This window comes from Phoenix dactylifera, unplaced genomic scaffold (assembly GCF_009389715.1).
Source record: "Phoenix dactylifera cultivar Barhee BC4 unplaced genomic scaffold, palm_55x_up_171113_PBpolish2nd_filt_p 000139F, whole genome shotgun sequence".
Lineage (NCBI taxonomy): Eukaryota > Viridiplantae > Streptophyta > Magnoliopsida > Arecales > Arecaceae > Phoenix > Phoenix dactylifera.
In genome coordinates, this window is record NW_024067695.1 from 385,630 (window position 1) to 405,515 (window position 19,886).

The 19,886-nt window shown below is 39.5% G+C and overlaps 3 protein-coding genes across 4 annotated transcripts; 1 reads left to right on the forward strand and 2 right to left on the reverse strand.

Moving 5' to 3' along the window:
• Positions 1 to 2,751: 2,751 nt before the first annotated feature.
• LOC103717973 (F-box protein At3g07870-like) lies at positions 2,752 to 4,035 on the forward strand. The gene has a single exon (XM_008806568.4). The coding sequence runs from the start codon at positions 2,885 to 2,887 to the stop codon at positions 3,449 to 3,451; it is 567 nt and encodes a 188-aa protein (XP_008804790.1). The 5' UTR covers positions 2,752 to 2,884; the 3' UTR covers positions 3,452 to 4,035.
• An 868-nt stretch (positions 4,036 to 4,903) lies between these two features.
• On the reverse strand, positions 4,904 to 7,248 carry LOC103717974. Of its 2 annotated transcripts, XM_008806569.2 has the most exons (5): positions 6,947 to 7,248; positions 6,379 to 6,450; positions 6,197 to 6,279; positions 5,906 to 6,108; positions 4,904 to 5,171 (listed from the first exon to the last, which is right to left on the reverse strand). In XM_008806569.2, the coding sequence occupies exons 1-5, from the start codon at positions 7,117 to 7,119 to the stop codon at positions 5,082 to 5,084; spliced, it is 621 nt and encodes a 206-aa protein (XP_008804791.2). In that variant the 5' UTR covers positions 7,120 to 7,248; the 3' UTR covers positions 4,904 to 5,081. The 2 variants fall into 2 exon arrangements, with proteins under 2 accessions (XP_008804791.2, XP_008804792.2); XM_008806570.4 differs by lacking the exon at positions 6,379 to 6,450 and having other exon boundaries at positions 6,947 to 7,223.
• A 5,471-nt stretch (positions 7,249 to 12,719) lies between these two features.
• LOC103717975 lies at positions 12,720 to 14,780 on the reverse strand. Its single transcript, XM_008806571.4, has 5 exons — positions 14,528 to 14,780; positions 14,262 to 14,330; positions 14,018 to 14,088; positions 13,067 to 13,257; positions 12,720 to 12,946 (listed from the first exon to the last, which is right to left on the reverse strand). Exons 1-5 carry the CDS (start codon positions 14,725 to 14,727, stop codon positions 12,869 to 12,871), a joined length of 609 nt encoding a protein of 202 aa, XP_008804793.1. The 5' UTR covers positions 14,728 to 14,780; the 3' UTR covers positions 12,720 to 12,868.
• Between the last annotated feature and the right edge of the window lie 5,106 nt (positions 14,781 to 19,886).

Genomic DNA, 19,886 nt, shown 5'->3' on the forward strand with positions numbered 1-19,886 from the left:
TAGTTTTTTTGGGTGAGGTCCTCGGTTGTTACACCAACATGGGGCTCATGGTCATGCTATTATGTTCTTGTTTGAGCTTATAATCTAATGTTTGTTCAATAGGGTTGCAGTTGGTTTGGCCTTTGGTTAGGACATCTTGAGGGGTTTTCTTAGTCAACTGGCTATTCCTGTTGACAGTATTGAGCAAGGATGGCGGAATCGGTAACGGGCATCGTACCGGTTGTCCGGCTAGACGAGTCAGTATGGACCCGTGCCATGTTGTGCCGGGCCTGTGCCAACACCGTAGAAGAGACGGGCGAGAGGAAGAACAAGAGAGGAAAAGAGAAAGAGAACGGGGGCCTCTCTTCTTTTCTCTCCCTCTCCCTCCCTTCTCCGCTTTCTCTCTCTCTCTCTCTCTCTCTCTCTTTTCCTTTTTTTTCTTCTCCTCCTCCCTCTTCGGCGATGATGAGAGGCATCTCGGTTTCAATGGCGGAACCATCCTGATCTGCCGTCGATACGGCTCGGGACACCCGGAACCAGACGGTTCCATAGACCTTGGCTATTGAGAGTTTTTTTCTCGCCTTCTCCCTCTAGTCCCTCCCCCACTCTTATTGCTTCTATGTTCTTTCTACCATTTCACTAATCCAATGAAATCTGTGGTGGGTTTACCACCTTTTTGCTTGGAGAAAAACCTCTTCACTGGTTCATAAAAGTCTTCTTGCTGTAATCTTCAATAAAAATTTTCTTCTCTATTTTCTTAGAAAATCTTCTAATATTTTTCACGAATACCACACATGGCCTTTGACTACTATCTCAGCATGGAAAAAGCTTGGCAATCTTTGTTAAATAATATCAGCGATATCATTAGGTATGGTAAAGCTACCATTCAAGCTTTAAGAACAAGAGGAATGATCATAACCATTGTGGTTTTAGTAACTTACCTATATTGCCGTCCATGGGCAACATGGTTTTCTGGACCTTGTCCTTGGGTGAATGTGACTATTCCTATCTCAATGGAACATCCAAGTTGATTTTTAGGAATTACCTGATGACCTTTCAATCACCTCTTCTCGACATTCTCTCAAGTGTCATGGCTTCATATTCTCAGCTGTGAAATTATTATTGGAAGATTAGTCATCACCAAAGATGAGACTCTAGACTATCATACACACACTTTACCCACAGTAATAAGCTGTATGTTGTACATTGATCATTTATTTCTCACAAAAATAAAATGATTTCATTTATGGTGTCCTCGAGGTCCCATAATTTAAGGGAGATCTGTCTCCTATAGCATATGACCATATAGCTTTCCAACCCTATGGATGGGGTTTAATTACTGTTACATTCACTACATGCATGTGTCTGTCAGACTGGAAATCTTTATTGTTGAATTTAATATCTCAAATTGTCTCCTCCCTTTTTGCTCTTCTTCTGTTTTTCTTCTTTCTTCTTTTAGGTTTTTCTTCACTTTTGTATTCTCATTTCATTCCCCCACTATTTGCTAAAACCTAACCTTTCTAAAGTTGCATAAAGAAGTTTAATGCCAAAATCAGGAAGTAGATAAGATTTTCTTTATCTGTGCAATATTGTTGTGCTCTGGTCAGATGACATCTAGTTGAATCATGAATAAGGCACTTTCATCAAACTATATACAAAGGGTGACCCCACCCACACCCCCCCCAAAGTAAATGAATGAATAAATAGAGAACTAGATAAAGAAAAAAGTAGAATGAAGTGATGTAGGAAGCATGGATACTTTAAAATCACATTTCATATTGAATACTGATACTCCTGAGAAACTTTTGGGGTATTTATGTTAAGTATTCTATTTTCAGAATTGTAAAGCATTTCGGATACTACTTGGATACGCTCAAATTACTTCCATGACGGTAAGAACGAATGGGAGGGTTTTTCTTTCTTTCTTTCTTTCTTTCTTTCTTCTTTAATGAATATTAACCTTTTAATGATGAATAATTAATTTTAGAGTTTGTTATGTAGATATTGAAGTATAGAGTAGGGGTTGCTGTTTGTGAATTTGAATGATGACTATATAATTAGTTTTTAGAGGTTGATCTAATATATAAATTGTGGACTATGCTATTTTGATGGTCTATTATTCTTGCTCTTTTAGACACACATATGCACATATCTATGTATATGTATATGTGCACGTATTTATTCGAAAATTGCTTACAAATTTATTGTTGTTTCGTATCCTATGTTTTCGAGTTTTGTTGTATCAGCCTACCTATATCATGTGGTATCCATATTTCACATCGTTGTTCATGCTTCCTAGGAAGTGATTTTGCAGCTAACCTCAAGTTCTTTAATCATCTATTCATCATCATCTTCTTCTTCTTCCCTCCCTTCCTTTTAAACTCTTCATGCTTTTTGATTCATAAGAAACAGATGCAGATTGGAAGGTTAACATCCTGTTGATCACTAATTGGATAGCCTATTATTTTGCAGCTAGTGCTCTATCAACTTTTTGTCCTGCGAGAAATAGCCCTCTTCAAAATTCAATTAGAGTTACAAAGCTCTCCAGATGTGAACACCTGCAATTCACCTTTGAAAACCCTAAGGGTAAGAAAGCGAGTCTAAGCATGGCTAGAGAGAAGCGCAGAATTACAGTGAGATTGCAAATTGAATATGCCCCCCGTGACATCCTGTTCAGCATCCTTTCAACATTGCCCCTGAAATCTGTACTTCGGTTTTGCTGTGTATCGAAGTACTGGTTCTATGTGATAACAGATCCAGATTTCAGGAGACTCCAATTCTTACAGTCAGCAACTGACCCAACAATATTAATCCCGTTGCACCATAAGCCGATGGAGAATGTAATCAGCTTGAGTCCCCTCAACATAAAGCAACACAGAGTCCATGTGACAGTGCCATTAGTCATATGGTTATTTCCGGTTCATGTAAGCTAGTAGGGACATGCAATGGCTTGCTCTGTTTCACTTCCTCTGACCAAGAGGAGTCTATATACGTATGCAATCCTATCACCAGAGAACTTATCGCTCTACCAAAACCGACTAGAATTGCACCTCCTGAATCGAGCATGTTGATATACGGGTTTGGGTTTGATTATTTGACAAAGAAATATAAGGTTGTTTGGGTATTCTATCCAACAAATTCCAGATTCAGGAATTCCAGATTTTGTGTGACAGCCGAGGTGTACACCCTGGCTGCAACCAGTTCTTGGAAAGCAGTCCAGGGTTTCAATCACCCTCCCTACGGCCATCCAGTATTCGCTAATGGATCTGTACATTGGCTGGTTCATCCTTTGCTTTCACATAAGTATGAGAGAATTATATCATTTGAAATAGGCAAGGATGAGTTTAATGTTACACCACACCCCAAATATTCTTCAAATATCAGCATAGGTGAGCTGGGTGGCTGTTTATCTGTAGTACCAGATATTGAGTACAACCATGTAAAGGTGTGGATGCTGAAGGATGACTCTTGAGAACCGCTGGGAAAAGGAGTACATCTTCCCTGTATATAGGCCCTATCCCAGTACGAGATTTATAAGGCTGATATCCATCTATGAGCTCAATGGGGTGCTGTTTGTTTGGCTTCAGGATGGTTTTAACTCATATGATTGTACGACAAAGTGTCAAAATACACTGAACATATCAGGGTTTTCCTACATGGTTGGATTGGGAGGTTTGCAGTAGTTACAGGGGAAGTTTGGTGCCTCTGGGGGCTTATTGTGACAACAAAGATGGTGAGAAGGATGCTGCTTATTTTGTTAGCGACAAAAAATTTACTCCAGACCAGTGTGCTCTGGTTTGTGAGCAGGAGGTTGTTGTTAGGTTTAATGACCTACCGTTTCACAAAGAATAGCATGTTGTTGGTTTAAGTTAGCTCTTCTTCTTCTTCTTCTTCGTGTTATGTGACTGCAAGACCTGGTTATTGGTTTCTGAAAGTACATCATTGAATGCTCGAGAAATTAGTTCCCCTATGTGCTTTCTTTTTTAGTTATAACATTCTCCATATGTTTCAAATATTCAATCATGCATAGTTTACCATATTTGGTATATTGTTTAAGTTATTCTTAGACTCGACAATTTTTTTTTTTTTGATAAACTTTTCATCATATGATCTCTCCATTATTTGCTTTATCTTTGATGCTGTCGAGTTTTTTACATTACATAAATTTAAAGTTTTAGCTATTGACTCATTTTGAGGAGGCGATCAGCTGATGCTCTGGTCCTAGAGCTGTAAACAGTTATTATTTTGAGAAAGAACAATTCAACTTATTATTATCTAACAGGGTACGACCTCGATAAAATTAGTGATTCAAAAGACATTTGCGACAAAGCTGGAGATCAATCTAAGGTGGTGGACAAATAATATGAGAATATCGACAAATTATGAGGATTCTTGCTGTTGTTGTTCCAGAGTTCGTCATTAACTTATTTGCAAGGAAGTACTAGGGTTGTGAAGCAACAGATCCTGGCAATTATCATATGAGAGTTGGAAGTAAAATATGAGGGAACATTAAGCTTATTCTTATATCACATTTCAACAGTTTGGTCGGAAACCAACTACTGAAGAATATGTCCAATGGTAACAAATCCTGCCAACGTTTTAATCAACAAAGCTCCATCCTCTGTCAGTTTTCTTATAGTTGAATGCTATAATAAATCTTGTCAATCATATTACTAGGTGCAAAATGCACACCAAAAAAAAAGTATTTGTTTCTTCAAGAATAATGGATTGTAAATGGGCTTCTAATTGTAGTATTCTTCATCGTATTGTATTTGTTTCTAAATAAAAGAAAGAAGGTTTTGCTGGTGCCTTTAAACCAAGGACATAGAAGGCATTCTCCATTGTACTGTATTCTATATAATATATGTATTGCATTCTCCATTGGATTTTATTCATTCATGCAAATCCATGACTAGGGCAAGAATTAACAAGTGCAAGATAGGTCAGATCGCTATATACATCAGAAATTGCAGAATCCAATAAACAATCCAATAACAAGTAACAAATCTTGCAGTCAGGTAGTTTTCATGCTCATCCATCTCTACTTCAGGCGGTACTTGGAGATATACAGGTATGCTTATAAAAGTAATGCTTATTGATATTTACTTTCCATGGCTTTCTCTATCAGCAAGCTTTTCTGTCTCCGTAATGGGCTCCAGTAGCATTTCTACCTCGTGCTTCAGTTCATCCACCTGCATGATGCCATAAATTTAAGCATTTATCCTCATCACTTTGTCCAAACTAACCATGCGAAAGACCACTTTTTAATCTTTCTCATGGTGTTTACTAACTTTTATGAATTCATATACAGGACATTTTTTTTGAGGGAAATTACGGGCAAATCTTGATTAAATTTCTTTCAAACACTGCATCAAGTAAGAAGAATAACTTGGTAATTTTGCACCCCATCACAATATCGATTATCAAAAGCCTATGTGCCATGACATAATTTGGAAATATGGAATGATGAAATATCCACAGATTGGAGGACAAGAGAAGCAGAAACGGATGAGTATCAACTTTTCTTTTTTTTCTTTTTTGAAGGGAGATGGAGTATCGACTTAGAGGTCGCTTTAACTAATAAACTAGTTGCGGTTTGTTACTTCTCCATTACTACAACTAGTTGCTTGAGCTTGCACCTCAAGCAAATTTACCAAGGGCAGAAGATGCTTTAGCAGAAAAACCTCCATCCTGGTTTATTTAAGTTATGAAGGCTTGAAAGAACGCTGAGAAGTCTCAATTTAATTAGCTGCGAAAGCAACTAATCTTTGAGCAAAAGCAGATTCATCTCATATGTTGTCCATTTTAATTAAATATTGTTTCTCCTCCTCAACTAAATGATCTCCATTAGGTACTTAACAAAATGCCTCGTCTTAGTAGAGCAGTGGAAGGGAAGGATTAATTAGAGGCTCATAGGAGAATAAACCTTGTGGATGATGTCCTTTGCAAGATGAGCCTCCTCTGCTGCCTCTTTCGCCGCATGCTCGACTTGAAGAGCTGCATTTTTAAGCTTTCCATCGTAAGGTAATCGATCTGCTACTTCTGATGATACCTTTTCAGTGACTGTTGCCACCTTTTCCACAATCTCCGCTGCATTTTCTACTACATCTGCTACCATCTCCACCTCCCCTGATAGAGAACCAGATCCTCATGTGAGCTATATGATTGCTCTGTGACACATAAACAAACTGAAATCAATTGGATTTTATACGATCACCTTCTAATCTTAATAGAGTCATCCATTTGTTCTGCCAAAAGGGTAGTATCAGAGCTAGTAGAGACCCCAAAGCCCATCTTGCCCTGCAACAACAAGAGAGCTACCTCAGGCTTAGCAGAAGAACTTAGCAGCACTGAGAATAATTAATGTATACGAGAAGTTGGAGTTTAGTTGATTATTGCCAAGAGAAAGGTGATCGAGGTGCAGTTGAGGCCCGAAATGTTTTCTGAGCAACGTTCTCGATGCTAATCTCCCTGCACGGCAACAAAGAACGAAAGGAAAAAAGATCGGTAGCATTCAAAATTTTGGACTGGTAAAAATCTCAGGTCAAGTGATTGACCTTGAACTAGATTGGTGCCATCCACTCAACTGAATCGAGTTGGGCCGGACTCAGTTTTGTTCAATTGGGAGTATATTTGGTTTCGTGATGCAGTCCAATGATTGGACCCATAGATGTTCATCATGCAGATCTAAATATGAAACTGATAATGGCATTATTGCTTTGTTATATGTAGGGGATCAGCAATCAGCATGAGCTGAACCATTTGTTGAATAATTCAATATTAGAGAAATTATTTCTGGACCTCAAACATACTCTAATTCCACATTGATGCATAGTTATCGACTTGCGATCATAAGAATTGTAGGAAAAAAAAGGACAATGCCCAAGCTCACTTGGAATTTAGGAGAGTTGAATCAGAAAAAATATAATAAATAGCAGTAGTAAAATACTTATGATGAGAATTTTACGTCTTAGACTTGGGTCTGGCATGTTGATCTCCGGAGCAATTGCGCCTTTGATCCACTATACCCATCCGTCGAAGGCGAGACAAGTGCGTAGGATCATGCGAGTAAGATCTATGGTGATGAAGAAGATGAGCATTATGGCGGCAGTAGGAAGCCAAAGACCTAACTAGGAACATCTTTGGTGAGATGATTTGTCAATGATCCCTATGTATGAAGATTTGCAATCTTCAGAGATTCTTAAATGGGTCATTCACAAGAAGAGAGTAGTTGTTCTTTAAAATGTTTTAATGGGACTTGGTTCATTAGAGATGTCTTCACTATGTTTTGCGTGCTTGGAGACGCAAAAAAGTTAGAATGTCCCTACCACGCTACTCTTGGGGCGTTTGGCGTGATGGCAAGAGTGAGGTGGTGAGTTAAGCTAAGTCACTGGAAGGGAAAGGAGTACGGGTTGGTTATTTTAGAGCCTTGCAAGGAATAAGACTTGTGATGGATGAGACATGCTCTCCGGGGGCGGTTTTCATGCTTGGAGCCTTGGACGCTGACATTCAATTACACCCAAACCCGGACTTTCTCACTTGCAGGTCGGACCAACATGGATTTGTATAATTGTATTGAACGGGGTGTGAGAATTATGTGCCGTGTCCACCTAGGAGATTGAACGCAGGCCACAAATGGACACCTTCAATGAGGAGCGGAACCCTCATGGATTCTTCTAATTAGGGTAAAACCCTCGACATATATAAGATAAGATATATAAAAACGTAAGTAATGCTGAAGATCTGCTGCTGCAGGGAAACATCCTCAAGTAGACCTTTTAACCATATATAGTTTTTGTTTTTGACCACACGCTAGAACTATAAGAGTCAAACCTTGTCTAAAAGGATTTGGATCACAACATGGATACCATTGCGCGTTTCCTCCTAACAAGAACCGTTTCTTCAATGAGCAAGAATGTTGTTCAAAGCACTATTAGTGATTTTTTTTTGGTTTGCTTAGACGGGTGAGTTAGACTATATGAGTACAGATACACCCAATAAAATTAGAAAACAATACATCACGAAATGCCCTAGACAACTCAACTTTCCGAGTCCACAATATCCCGCCAGAGTGATTGGCCATGTGCGTGGCCACCTAGTCTGCAGCGCCATTGGCTTCCCTAAAAATGTGCTTGTCCTGTAACGCTACCCCATCCCGGACCATCGACCAGATATCCCAAAGTAGGGGGACTATCCGTATTTTTCCCTTGACCCAAAGAAAAGGAAAATTTTTTTTCCTTTATTAGTTGTGTAATTTTTTCTTTCTTATAGATTTCGTCACACCCAAATTCTTAGCTTTCATTTTTGTTTTTTAGAGGTTAAGTTTAATGTCCAAAACTTGATTATCTACCTTTTCACAACTAATAAACGGGACTATCCATATTTTTCAGAAAATATCACTTAGGGTTGGAAATGGGCTTGAGCTGACCTGAGATCTGTTGGGTCATGTCAGCTTCATGTGGGGCTTTGAGCATGGACAAAATGTTTGGGCTCGGATTATAGTGCCCCTCCCGAGCAAAACTTAAAGCCCAACTTAGAGTCGTGCTTGGCCAAGCTTGCCCATAAACCTAGCCCTAATCTACTATACTTTTCACCTGCCCCCCAACCCCTCCGCACTGTCATATTGTCTCTCGATCCTACTCTGACGCTCTCGATATCTAAGCCTGACTTTTTTTTTTGGTACAACGACGCCTCACACCCAACGGATATGAATGCAGCCAACAAAGTAAGAAAACAAAAGACTACAAAGTGGCTCTGGCGCAGACACGTAGGTCCACCCAGATAAAACCCCCCGAGTGATGACCAGAAAAGGAGGCAACCCAGTCAGTACACAGTTTGCCTCCCGATAAACATATGTGGCCAGGTAGGAGCCACACTCCCCCAGCAGCGGCGAATGTGTGAAGTAAAGGCCTCTCCTTAGCCGCGCACCCCCGTCCCTAGACCCACTCGATCATTGTAGTCGAGTCGTCCTCCAGGAGGATGCAATCCGCGCCCATCACCCGTCTCGCATAGGTGATGCCCTTCTATGCTGCTCAGAGCTCGCCGCTATGCTTGATTTTTGCTATGCCCTCTCTAAGGTTGAAAACGAGCTCGAGCACTGATGGTTTTGGGTCGAGTTCTAGGACTTGGTGCCTGAGAGAAGGATCTGGTTGAGTTCAAGTTCACGTGAGAGCCCAAATAAGAAATAGGGCCGACACGACCCCGGCCCGAAGCTTACCTAATGGCCTGACTTGGCCGGCCCACCTCCTCATCTCCTAACCCTTCCACTCTGTGCACATTCTCTTCCTCTCTGCCTCTCTCTCTCTCTCTCTTTCATAAAACTCCCTCTCTCTCTCTCTCTTTCTCTTGCTCGATCTCCTCTCTCTTCCCTCTTTCCCTCGCAGCACCCCCTCCTCTCTCTCTCTCCAAGTGCCCACTCCTCTCTCCTCTCCCTCTCTCTGGATCTTTCTTCTTCTCCTCTCCCACTCCCACTCCCTCTCTCCATCTCTCTTGATCTTTGTATCTCCCTCTCTCGGATCTTCATCTTTCTCTTCTCTCTCCTCTCTTTATCTCTCTCTCTCTCTCTCTCTCTCTCCCCCCCCCCCCCCCCCCCTCCCCTCCCCTCTCTACTTGTCTCTTGTTTAGTCGTTATGCACGACGGGCAGAGGGCGTAGCAACGAGCGTCGAGCGATGGCAACTTTTATTTAATAAACGAGGTTAGAGTTGGCACAGGCGTAGCCAAACCTTTCGGCTAAATCGAGCTCATTTGAGCTTGTAGTCACGTTCGTGGCGGGCTTGGATTGAGTTCATGCTGGGGCCTGGTAAAAAATTTTCGGGCCCATTCTAGCCCAAAAACCAAATATGTTTATGGCTCATTTGGGCTTTCGACAAGAGACTGGCCAAGGCCCGAAAATTTCGGTCTAAAGCTTGGCCAAGCCTTCCTTATTTTTTTTCGGCGGTGCGGGAACAAAGTTTGGAGCCAAACAAAAGCTAGGGCAAAAGCAGCGGCGATCACCATGCGATTAATAGCTGAAAGAAACTCATTTATTTTGATTGTCCGCCTCTGAGTTGTAGTAGCCTTTTTGGCTAAATAATCTGCCAGTTGATTAGCCTTTCTAAAAAATGTGGTTGCAAGAGAAGCTCTAAAGATAACTGCTTTGATGTTCCGAACAGTTGGCTGCAATGAGATAGTCTCCCCATTAATCCAAGCAAAAGCTGTAGGAGAATCACATTCCAAAACAATCCTTTCTGTTTGAAAATGTTGAATAGCTGCTTTCAATCCGAGCCATGCTGCCATTATCTCCGCAACAGGAATAGAACTAGCTTGAAGTTGGCAAGAACCAGCTAGAAGAATTCTTCCTAAATTGTCATGATTAACAAATCCTGCACCCGCACGGTTTTGATTGAAAGAACTAGCAAAGTTAATTTTAATGAAACTTGATTATGGAGGTTGCCAATGAACAAGGATTTGTTAACAAGATTCCGCAAAGTTAATTCTGGTTCCTTCCAACTTTCTATTACCCATAGAGCTGTACCATGGACTACCCCTTCGGTATGCAGTAGTAAGAATCTCCATAGGCCCGCTATCCTGGTCTCGAAACAAGAACTCATTCCTACTCTTTCACACAATCTACAAGAGATAGGCTAAATAAGACTGCCACCATTAATTCTCTTCAAAGTCCGCTTTGGATAGAATGAAGCGAAGAACTTGGTCAACAGAGAAAGCGAGGTCTTCCAAGCTACTAAAAGGTCATTCAAACACGTATAATTTTAGTGCATTGGTTGGAAGAAGATGTGAGCTTCGGGCCATGTTCATGTTCATGTTCGGGCGTGGATTGGGTGATGCCAAAGAGAGATTCAGACCCAAGCCCAGTCCATTGTCGGCAATTTTTCAGGGCCAAGTCTGGGCAGCGGAATAACTTTTATCATATGACGTGTGACATATGAAAAAATGCTGAGAACTTATAATCAATTAATATTAAAGAGAGATTTCAATAGGCATGAAATTATGGAAGAAAAATATTTTACATGCACCAGCGAGTATACCCAGCACAGACCTATTGTGGGTTTTTGATGGACCATGGAGAGCAAAATAAATATTAGAACTCCAAATAAATATCCAGGGCTGCAAACAACTTGAGCTGCTCATGAGGAGCTTGAGGTTGGCTCTACTCTAGCCCAAGCCTGCACTTAGCTAATAAGCGAGTTTAGCTTGAATAGTTTGAAGAGCTAAACAAGCCGAGTGCACCATCTAAGTGCATACGAAGCCGAGCTCAAGCAATCTAAGTGCATACGAAGCCGAGCTCAAGCAGCCTAATACCCTGGCTTGCTGGGAAATGTCTCACTATGGGAGCGAGCTCTGGCTTGTCTCAACCCTAAAGTTTTTGCTTTTTCCCTTAAAAAAGTTCCTTTTTTCTTTTTTTTTTCCCCTCTTGTTGCCATGTCAACCCTTCGGTTACTTCTCATCTAATCGAAGTTGAAGATAAAAACCAGATGCAGCCAGCCAGTTTCTTCAGCAGATTGGAATTTGTTCAATGATTGCGAACATTTTATTCAACACGGAAAAATTTACCAGGTCCAAACATAGCTAAGATTGACTGACTAAGCCGTAGATTTGGTGCCAAACTTTGGTGGGACAACATGGCCAGTTAATCGAGTCCACAAGTTCGGCAAGATATCAGGATATCTGAAAAGTGATGACCCCGGGCATGCCTCAAATCGACATAGTTCTAAAGCAAGGCCATCCTTAGGAGCAGATTTTCTTCTTTTTTTTTAATATTAGGAGAGGCTAGCCCCTATTTATCTGTCCTTATCTCCATCCCATCTCTTGAGAGTGACTCCAGCTAAAATTAGCTCCACAACAAGCAAGAGGTGGTGCCGAACCAAAAGTACCAATTTCATGACTGCACTGTGGGCGCATGTTTTAGTTTTAGTTAAGAGGGGGCATGTGTTAAGTTGAAAGAAATTGCTTTCCAAGCATTATCTAATATCATTTCATAAGTTAGAATATGCAAGTACTTTATTTTGAGCCAGGCCTTGTATGAGGGAAAACTCCTCTCTAGTTATTTATGTTTGAATCTTGAATATGTGTAGACTTTTTACTATCTATAATGAAAGAAATTAGCAAGGGATATTTTATGCTTGCACTCTTTATTTTTGGAGTCACTTTATATTTTAAAATACTTAAGCATCTGCCAAAATATAATAGAAGATTAGTGACAAGAGAAGATTAGTGCATCTTGCCAAATATAATAGCTAATTATAGAACCACCAACTTAGCAAATGTGAGCTGGATGTACTTTTCATGTGTACTTATCAACACCGAAATATTTTTTTAGAACACTTTTTAATGAACAAGAGCACATAAGTCTCCTTTTGATCCTTTTAAAAACAAATGGAATAGTGTGGGTGGTAACCTTAATTAAGAGACAAAAAATAATCCAATTATTGACTACTCATGTTCCAAGATTTTTATTGCCTTTTCGTATTACATCTGTCCCTTTGTTGCTTAGAGAAAACCAATCAAGTGATGAAGAACCGAACTTTGGGTAGCTGAAGGGATCGACAGCTAGGGTTCGGAGAATTGATTGGAGAGACCGTTGTTAGAAGAGAATGCAATATTAAAAAAACATAAACTCTATTTTGAAGAAAGAAGAGGAAAACAAAATCTAGATGCTAATTGGTAAAATATGCATTGTTTCAGACTATAAGTCAACTAATAATATCAAGGTATATTGAAAATTGGAAAACACAAAAAAAAAGAAAAAAAAAATAAGACATTAAATTTAATCTCACCCTCGACCTCCACTTATTCCATTTCTTAAAAACATAATTCAAGTCAACATATAGACATTCTTTTTCTTGGGAAAAAAAAACAAATATATATAGAATGAACAAAGTTCTTATTCTACTAGGTGTTCTTCTCTCCATGCTTATCTTGATCCACTTGCTCATCTCCCATCTTTAGCTTCTCTGTCCATTCATCTACCTGCTCTTCCAAATTGCCGGATCAAACATAAGAATTTTAAAAAGAAAATTTGAGAGATGTTAGAGGTTCCTCATAAGAAATAATTTCAATATATTACATAAGTAAGAGATTGATCACCACCTTATCAACGAACTGATCTATCACTTCAACTTTCTTTAGAACTTCTTCAGATGCATTCTCCAAACCTTCTGCTGCCTTTCTCATCATTCCATCCTCCGGGAGCTCCTCGGCCACATGTGAAGCTATCTTCTCAGTTACCTCTGCCACGTTTTCAATGATCTCCACTGCATTATCCACCTTCGTCACCACATCTGTTAACAATAGCCCGGCAACCCAATAAATTCATACATACATTAAGGCAACAATTAAATTGAAAATAAAGGATGCAAAATTGAAATCAAGCCATTGAAATGACTGACATGTAAATAGGGGTATAAGTGAGCTAAGCTTGATCGAGCTTGGGCTCGGTCAAACTTGGTTTGAAATTAATTTCAAGCTTGAACTTCAAAATCAATCTTGATTTCTTTACCATTATTTCGAGCTCAATTGGAGCTTAATGTCAAGCCAAGTCAAAGACGAGTCTGAACAATCAGCTTAATAATCCTAACTTGGTCAGAAATCAAACCAAGCATGAATCAAGCTCAATTCAAGCTTAAATTAACAATTAATTGATTAAGGAACAGAAAGATATACTAATTAATTATTCAAAGGATAATTCATTATCCGTATATATAAATATGTTTGAGTCTTATAGAGCCAAGTTTGATCAAGCTGGGTGGATTTTTGGCTCAGCTTGAAATTAATTTTAAGCTTGCTTTGTTTAGCTTCAAATCGAGCATGATTCCAGCTTTTCTCAAACTGCGCTCAACCTGCACCGCTCATGCAACACCCCTACATATACTTTCAACAACTTTTGTGGCTCCGCTGTACAACCAATATCCACAAGAAGTGATCCAATGTTTTTGACAGGGTGAGATACAATTTCACTGAAAACTGATGAAAGCTTCAGAGGAGCATATGTAGCTTTTGAACATAATTCCTGATAATTTATATTTTCTTTTCTCAGATTACCATCAATTCTTTGTATTTTCTGCCAACTGGGGAGAGCTAGCCACATTACAGATCCCACAGTCCACTTTAGCCTGCACAAGCGATAACCAATTCTCAGGAACCCATTTTTTCGAAGGATAAATCAGGAAACATAAATATTATTCCATACTCATTACAAGAGATGGAAGGAAAAGAAAAGCAAGGAAGAAAGAAATATGTACGCTAGCGCTAGGAAACGGGAAATTCCCAATCCAACAGAAATTACCAACTAGGGGCAGTAGGTAAGGGCGGAGACGAAGCAGGTGCTTGACTTGGAGGTTGGCTGCTTGTTTCCCTGCACCAAATAATTCCACCATAAGCCATAATCTTTTGACTTGGAAGTATTTTTTGAGCTACAGACCCAGTCCATAATTAAGCAATCATATTAAACAATTAATGATGAGATTCTTTTATTATTTTAAAAAAAGAAAAACAACATATAAATTGTGGCAAAAGTTTGGAATGCATAGATGCGAGTGCAGAGGGAAGAACCTGTTCTCGTCGGCTTTCTTGCATGGATCTCCACCCGTGAGACCCGGAGACTGCATCGATAGCTTCACCCGCTGCTTTCTGCGGCTTGATCTGCGAATCCATAGGAGAGAAGACTTGGAGACATAGCAGAATGATTTGCATGGAACAACCGTACAGAGATTCGAAAATCCTGAGGAGTTCGAGGATGGTGCCATTGCCATGGTCGCCAAGCTTCTGGCAGTCCTCTCTCTCTCTCTCTCTCTCTCACAGAATCGTACGTAAAAATGCCACTCGACTTGTTTGTCTTAAATGCTACTCAGCTTGTTTGTCGTTTTTTTTTCGTAACTTCAACTTGTTTGTCTTTGCACGACGTGGCTGTAAACTTCGCCAATCACAGCCGTTCGTATTTTAGGACCTTATCCATCCGGCACTCATTGAGGTGCATCGCTGCAGGAACAAGCATGTGGTTGGTGTGGCTTGCGCGGCCACGTGATGCATGCCATGAAAAATATAATTTGGCCATCAGTGGAGCTAGGTCAACCCTATTATCCTTTGTGCCGGAGTTTCTCTCCATGTGACTCTTACGTACTGCCCGACTCCGCGTTAGCCAATCATGCTTGAGATGAAAGCACACATGATTCATAAATACATTTGATTAAGAGAGCTAAACCACGCTTTGATTTCCTTTCTAACAATTTTTTTTGCCTTGCACGTGCGCACATGATTCATACATACGTACACATATGAAGTTTTTTTTTCGTACATACCCTCCTAAATATTAGAATTTACGTAAATACCTTACCAAAATTGATATTTGCATGCATACCCTCATCAAATACTTATTTTGTATGTATATCCGTACCATCCAACACCGTTAAAAAGTTAGCGGTTTAAAATTTAAATGACGAAAATAACATTAATGGGTAAACATGCAAAAAAAAATATTTATAAGGGTATACATGAAAATAATAATTTTGGAGGGTATTCATGCAATTTCATATATTTAGGAGGGTATACACGCAAAAAAATTCTTAAATTTTTGCATAAATACCCTTCTAAATATTCAAATTTGCATGAATACCCTCCAAATTGATATTTACTTGCTTGCCCTCATAAAACACTATTTTTGTATGAATACTTTTGATATAACAATTCAGCTAATGTAATTAGCCAAAATTATATTTATTTAAATTAAAAATTAATTAAAATTATGAAAGTATTTTTAATTTCTAAAGTGGGTAACAGGTTAACAGATCTCACTGAAAACTAAAATAGGTTGAAATAAGAAAAAATAAAATTAGAATTGGTTTCATGTAAACCCTCATAAATATGTGAAATTGCATGAATATCATCATAAAGTATTATTTGCATATACCCTTGTCAAATATTTCTTTTTGCACATCTACCTGTTAAGGATATTTTGGTATCCTCATAAAGTATTAGTTGCATATACCTTTGTCAAATATTTCTTTTTGTACATCTACCTGTTAAGGATATTTTGGTCAATTTTAATTTTAAACCGCTAATTTCTTAATAGCGTTAGATGAGATAGGCATATATGCAAGAAAAAAGAAAAATAAAGAATATATATGCAAAACAAGTATTTTATAAGGGCATACTTGCAAATATTAATTTTGGAAAGATATTTATGTAAATTTCAATATTTAGAAAGATATGTACGCAAAAAATCCATATATACATACATACATATATATATATTTACGTACACACACACACAGATATATATATATATATATATATATATATATATATATATTTGTTAGTGTTGGGCACATCGAAGATATATGTTTCAAAAAAGGGAGTCACCAAGGGAGGAGTATGACTGTGGGCATTAGCATTATATAGAAATAATTTGGTTATCCTATTTAGTCGGAAAAAAAATGATTTCCCTCAAGTCTTCCATTGATGAGGTGCCCCAGTGAAATTTGCTACCTCAAGTATATATATAGTAATTGTCCTGAACAATAAGTAAATGTTAATTAGAATTCAAAGCACAAACCACTAATGCAATATCATGTTGATCTACTGAAAATAATTATTGAGTTATATTTTGAGCATATAGTCTTACCAATTATCTAAGTCATGTATATCTAGTCATACTTACAGTAAATTTGCTTGAAACAGTCTAAATTAAACATCAACCCGAGTAGACATTTTTGCAAGAACAAGAAGGCAAACCCAAAGAAAGAAGGTTCCCAAATGAAGAAGCAAAGCAAAAACAAAATGTAAGATTTGGAGATGGATCGCTCAACGCTTTGACCCAATTCCGATCAAATCTACAGTATGTTAGGTTGGCATATGTTAACTTGTGAACCCAAACCTAAATTGAGTTTGGTAGTGATATCTCAATCCAATTTTAATTGTAGGTCAAGTCAGGTAAATACAAGGACGACCTAGCTCAAGTTTCACGCACAAAACAATCAATACCTTAGCAGATTTTGCCAATTTAGGTATTGTATAGTAAATGTTTGGTACATTTATATGTCTGCATGCATCTCTCCACTTTTCAATCTAGGTCTGCTGCCACTTTATGTGACTTCTAGGTTAGATTGCTAATTTAGCTTATTTTATGCGGGTGAGAAATAAAGAACCAATTCAACATGCTTTTGATTGACATGCTTTTCATATTGAGAATGCACAATGACATATCAATAAAAGTTGAGGTTTATCGATCTCTGTTTCTCTGTGGGCCTAGTCCAGCCTGTCGGGCTTGTGGAAAAGCAAAGTAGTTGTGACATCAAAATTATTCGGAGTGACAAAGGAGGCGAATATACCTCAGAAAAATATGAAGAATATTATAAAAATGAAGGCATTCGGAAGCAATTGACAGCAGAATCGATACAGCCCACGACAAAATGAAGTCACGAGGTGCAAGAACCGGACCATTGTGGAGGTGGCAACATCGGCGCTCAATAGGAAGGCTTGCCCAAAATGGACCATTTGGAGAAAACACCGGTGATATTTTTATTTATCGGTGCTCAATGAGAAGGTTTGCCCAAAATGGGCCATTTGGAAGAGTCTGATTGCAGGGGAGAAAACACCAGTGAAATTTTTACTTACAGTTATTGAAGATGGGACTGTTGTGTTCCTTCCAAATCACCCACACGGTGCAGAAGAAGAGAGAAAATATTTCAATTGGCGACCAGCTATAGATTGTGGATGAACAAATTAGAGAGAGGCCATCTCACGAGGGGTAACATTGGAATGCAGTCTTGTTTTAGGGAGATTTCAAATGCCTTTTAAAACTTGGCATTGGAAAAAAGTAATGGTCATGCAAAACCATCAGCCATCTTTATCTAGTGATTTGGTAGGTCTCCCAAGATATATAATTTTGTCTCCCTCCATCAGCGGTGGTTCTTCATTACACATATGGCTGATGATTGGGAACTGGATCCTTAATCCGATCCTGAACTAAAGGAGATTCAAACTTAAAATAAAATTATCTCTCCCTAATTTCAAAATAAAATTATTGGAGGACTTTCATCGGTCCACTGCAGGGCCTTTCTCGAATCGCTCCCAGTGACGTCCAAACAGTAATAAGGAGCCCTTTGAGCCTCACAGATTTTGTGCTGTGTATCTGAGGTCTGGATTCTGCATGGGCTTGCAATGCTTCTGGCACTCTAAGCCCAGTGTTGGGCCGTATATCACTCATTGATCGCTTTGAGATTTGTGCAAATGAATGAATTGTGGAGTTCAAAACATTTTTAGATCTGTAAGGTGGGTAATCCAATGGTCGATTCATGGAAAGAGAGAGGAATCCTTCTTTCATGCAAAAGATACAACCCCTTCCCCCTAAACCAATCCCATGATCGGATCATGGAGATGCATCCTTACACTGGTTATGCCGTGGATCTCTCTTTCTCATACAAGAATCATGGATGGCTGTAATATTTCAATTTGATCTGAAAAATCATATTTTAATTCATTTAATAATTATATTCTTGTTTTTAGCTAGTGCATTATTTTTCTAAAAATTGAGAAGCTTATCTACCAATTTCCTAAAAAAGGGAAATAATATCTCAAAATAAAAACTGGATTGGATCAAGGATCCCAGAAAAGCTGTTAGTGTGGGCTCAACACTTCCATAACCAAAGTTCCTCCTCAGGCAAGGGGTTCCTTTTCTTTTCCCATCTTCCGCCCTCCAACTAAGCTTTTCTTTTAGGCAGACTTAGTCCACAATGTTTGCTATGGATTAGCCCAATAAAAACTCGCCACATGACCCTCTTCACTTGATCTTAAAGCTGATCATAGACTGGATTTGGGCACAGAAGATATCAAATTTTGTATAGGCCTGGCCTGAAGCCTAGTTAAAAATGAATAGAATTTAGGCTTAGCCCATAATCAGTTCTGCTTAGCCTCGTATCCTACTTTTAGCCTTGGTTATAAAAATAAAAAATTAATTTTAATGGCCCTAACGTTCTCCTTCGTGCGACCCTGGTATTCCTGTAAAAGTATTTTGTCTTTTTGACTCTGAAGAAACTGCTCATGTAGGACTATCTGCAGGCTGCCGATGTAAAAAAAAAAAAGAAAAAAAAAGGGGAAATTAATCACCGGTACATTTATTGACCGGTCTTTAACGTTTAATCCCTGTTGACTGGTTGTTTAACGATCAGTCCAGCCATATTTCAATACTTTATTATGAGACGAAAACGCCCCCTAAGAATATTAAAATGCCCCTGCCCCTTTTGATCTCCCATTCCCAAAAGAAGAAGAAGAAACAGGGGCAGCCGCCACCGACCACGGCCCGTCCCCGCCCGAGCTCCCTCCCGCGGTCGCCACCGGCGCCGTCTCGCTCCCTACCGAGCCCCATCCCGCGGCCCCGCCACCTCCCGTGCCCCTTCCCTTCCTAATCTCCCGTTCTCAGAAGAAAAAGAAGAAGAAGAAGGCCCGGCCGCCGCCGACCACAGCTCGCCTCTGCCCGAGCTCCCTCCTGCGGCCGTCGCCGGCCCCTGCTCGCCCCCTCTCGCGGCCTCTTCCCTCCCGAGCCCCCTCCCATGGCCCGCCCCCGTCCGAGCTCCCTCCCACGGCCCCCGCCCGAGCTCCCTCCCGCGGCCGCCGTCGGCCCCGGCTCGCCGTCGACGGCGGCCCCGCCCCCTCCAACGGCCGCCACGGCCCGGCCCCCTCCGGCGCCGCCGGCTCGCAGGAGGAGAAGAAAGAAGAAAGAAGAAGAAGGGAAGAAGAGAAGAAAAAGAAAAGAAAAAAAGGAAAAGGAAAGAAAAAGAAGGAAAAAAAAGAAAAAAAATAAATAATTAAATAAATGCATAAATAAATAAATCAATAAATATAAATGAACAAATAAAATAAATAAAATAAATAAATAAATAAATAAATAATATATTCTATAATAAAATAAAATAAT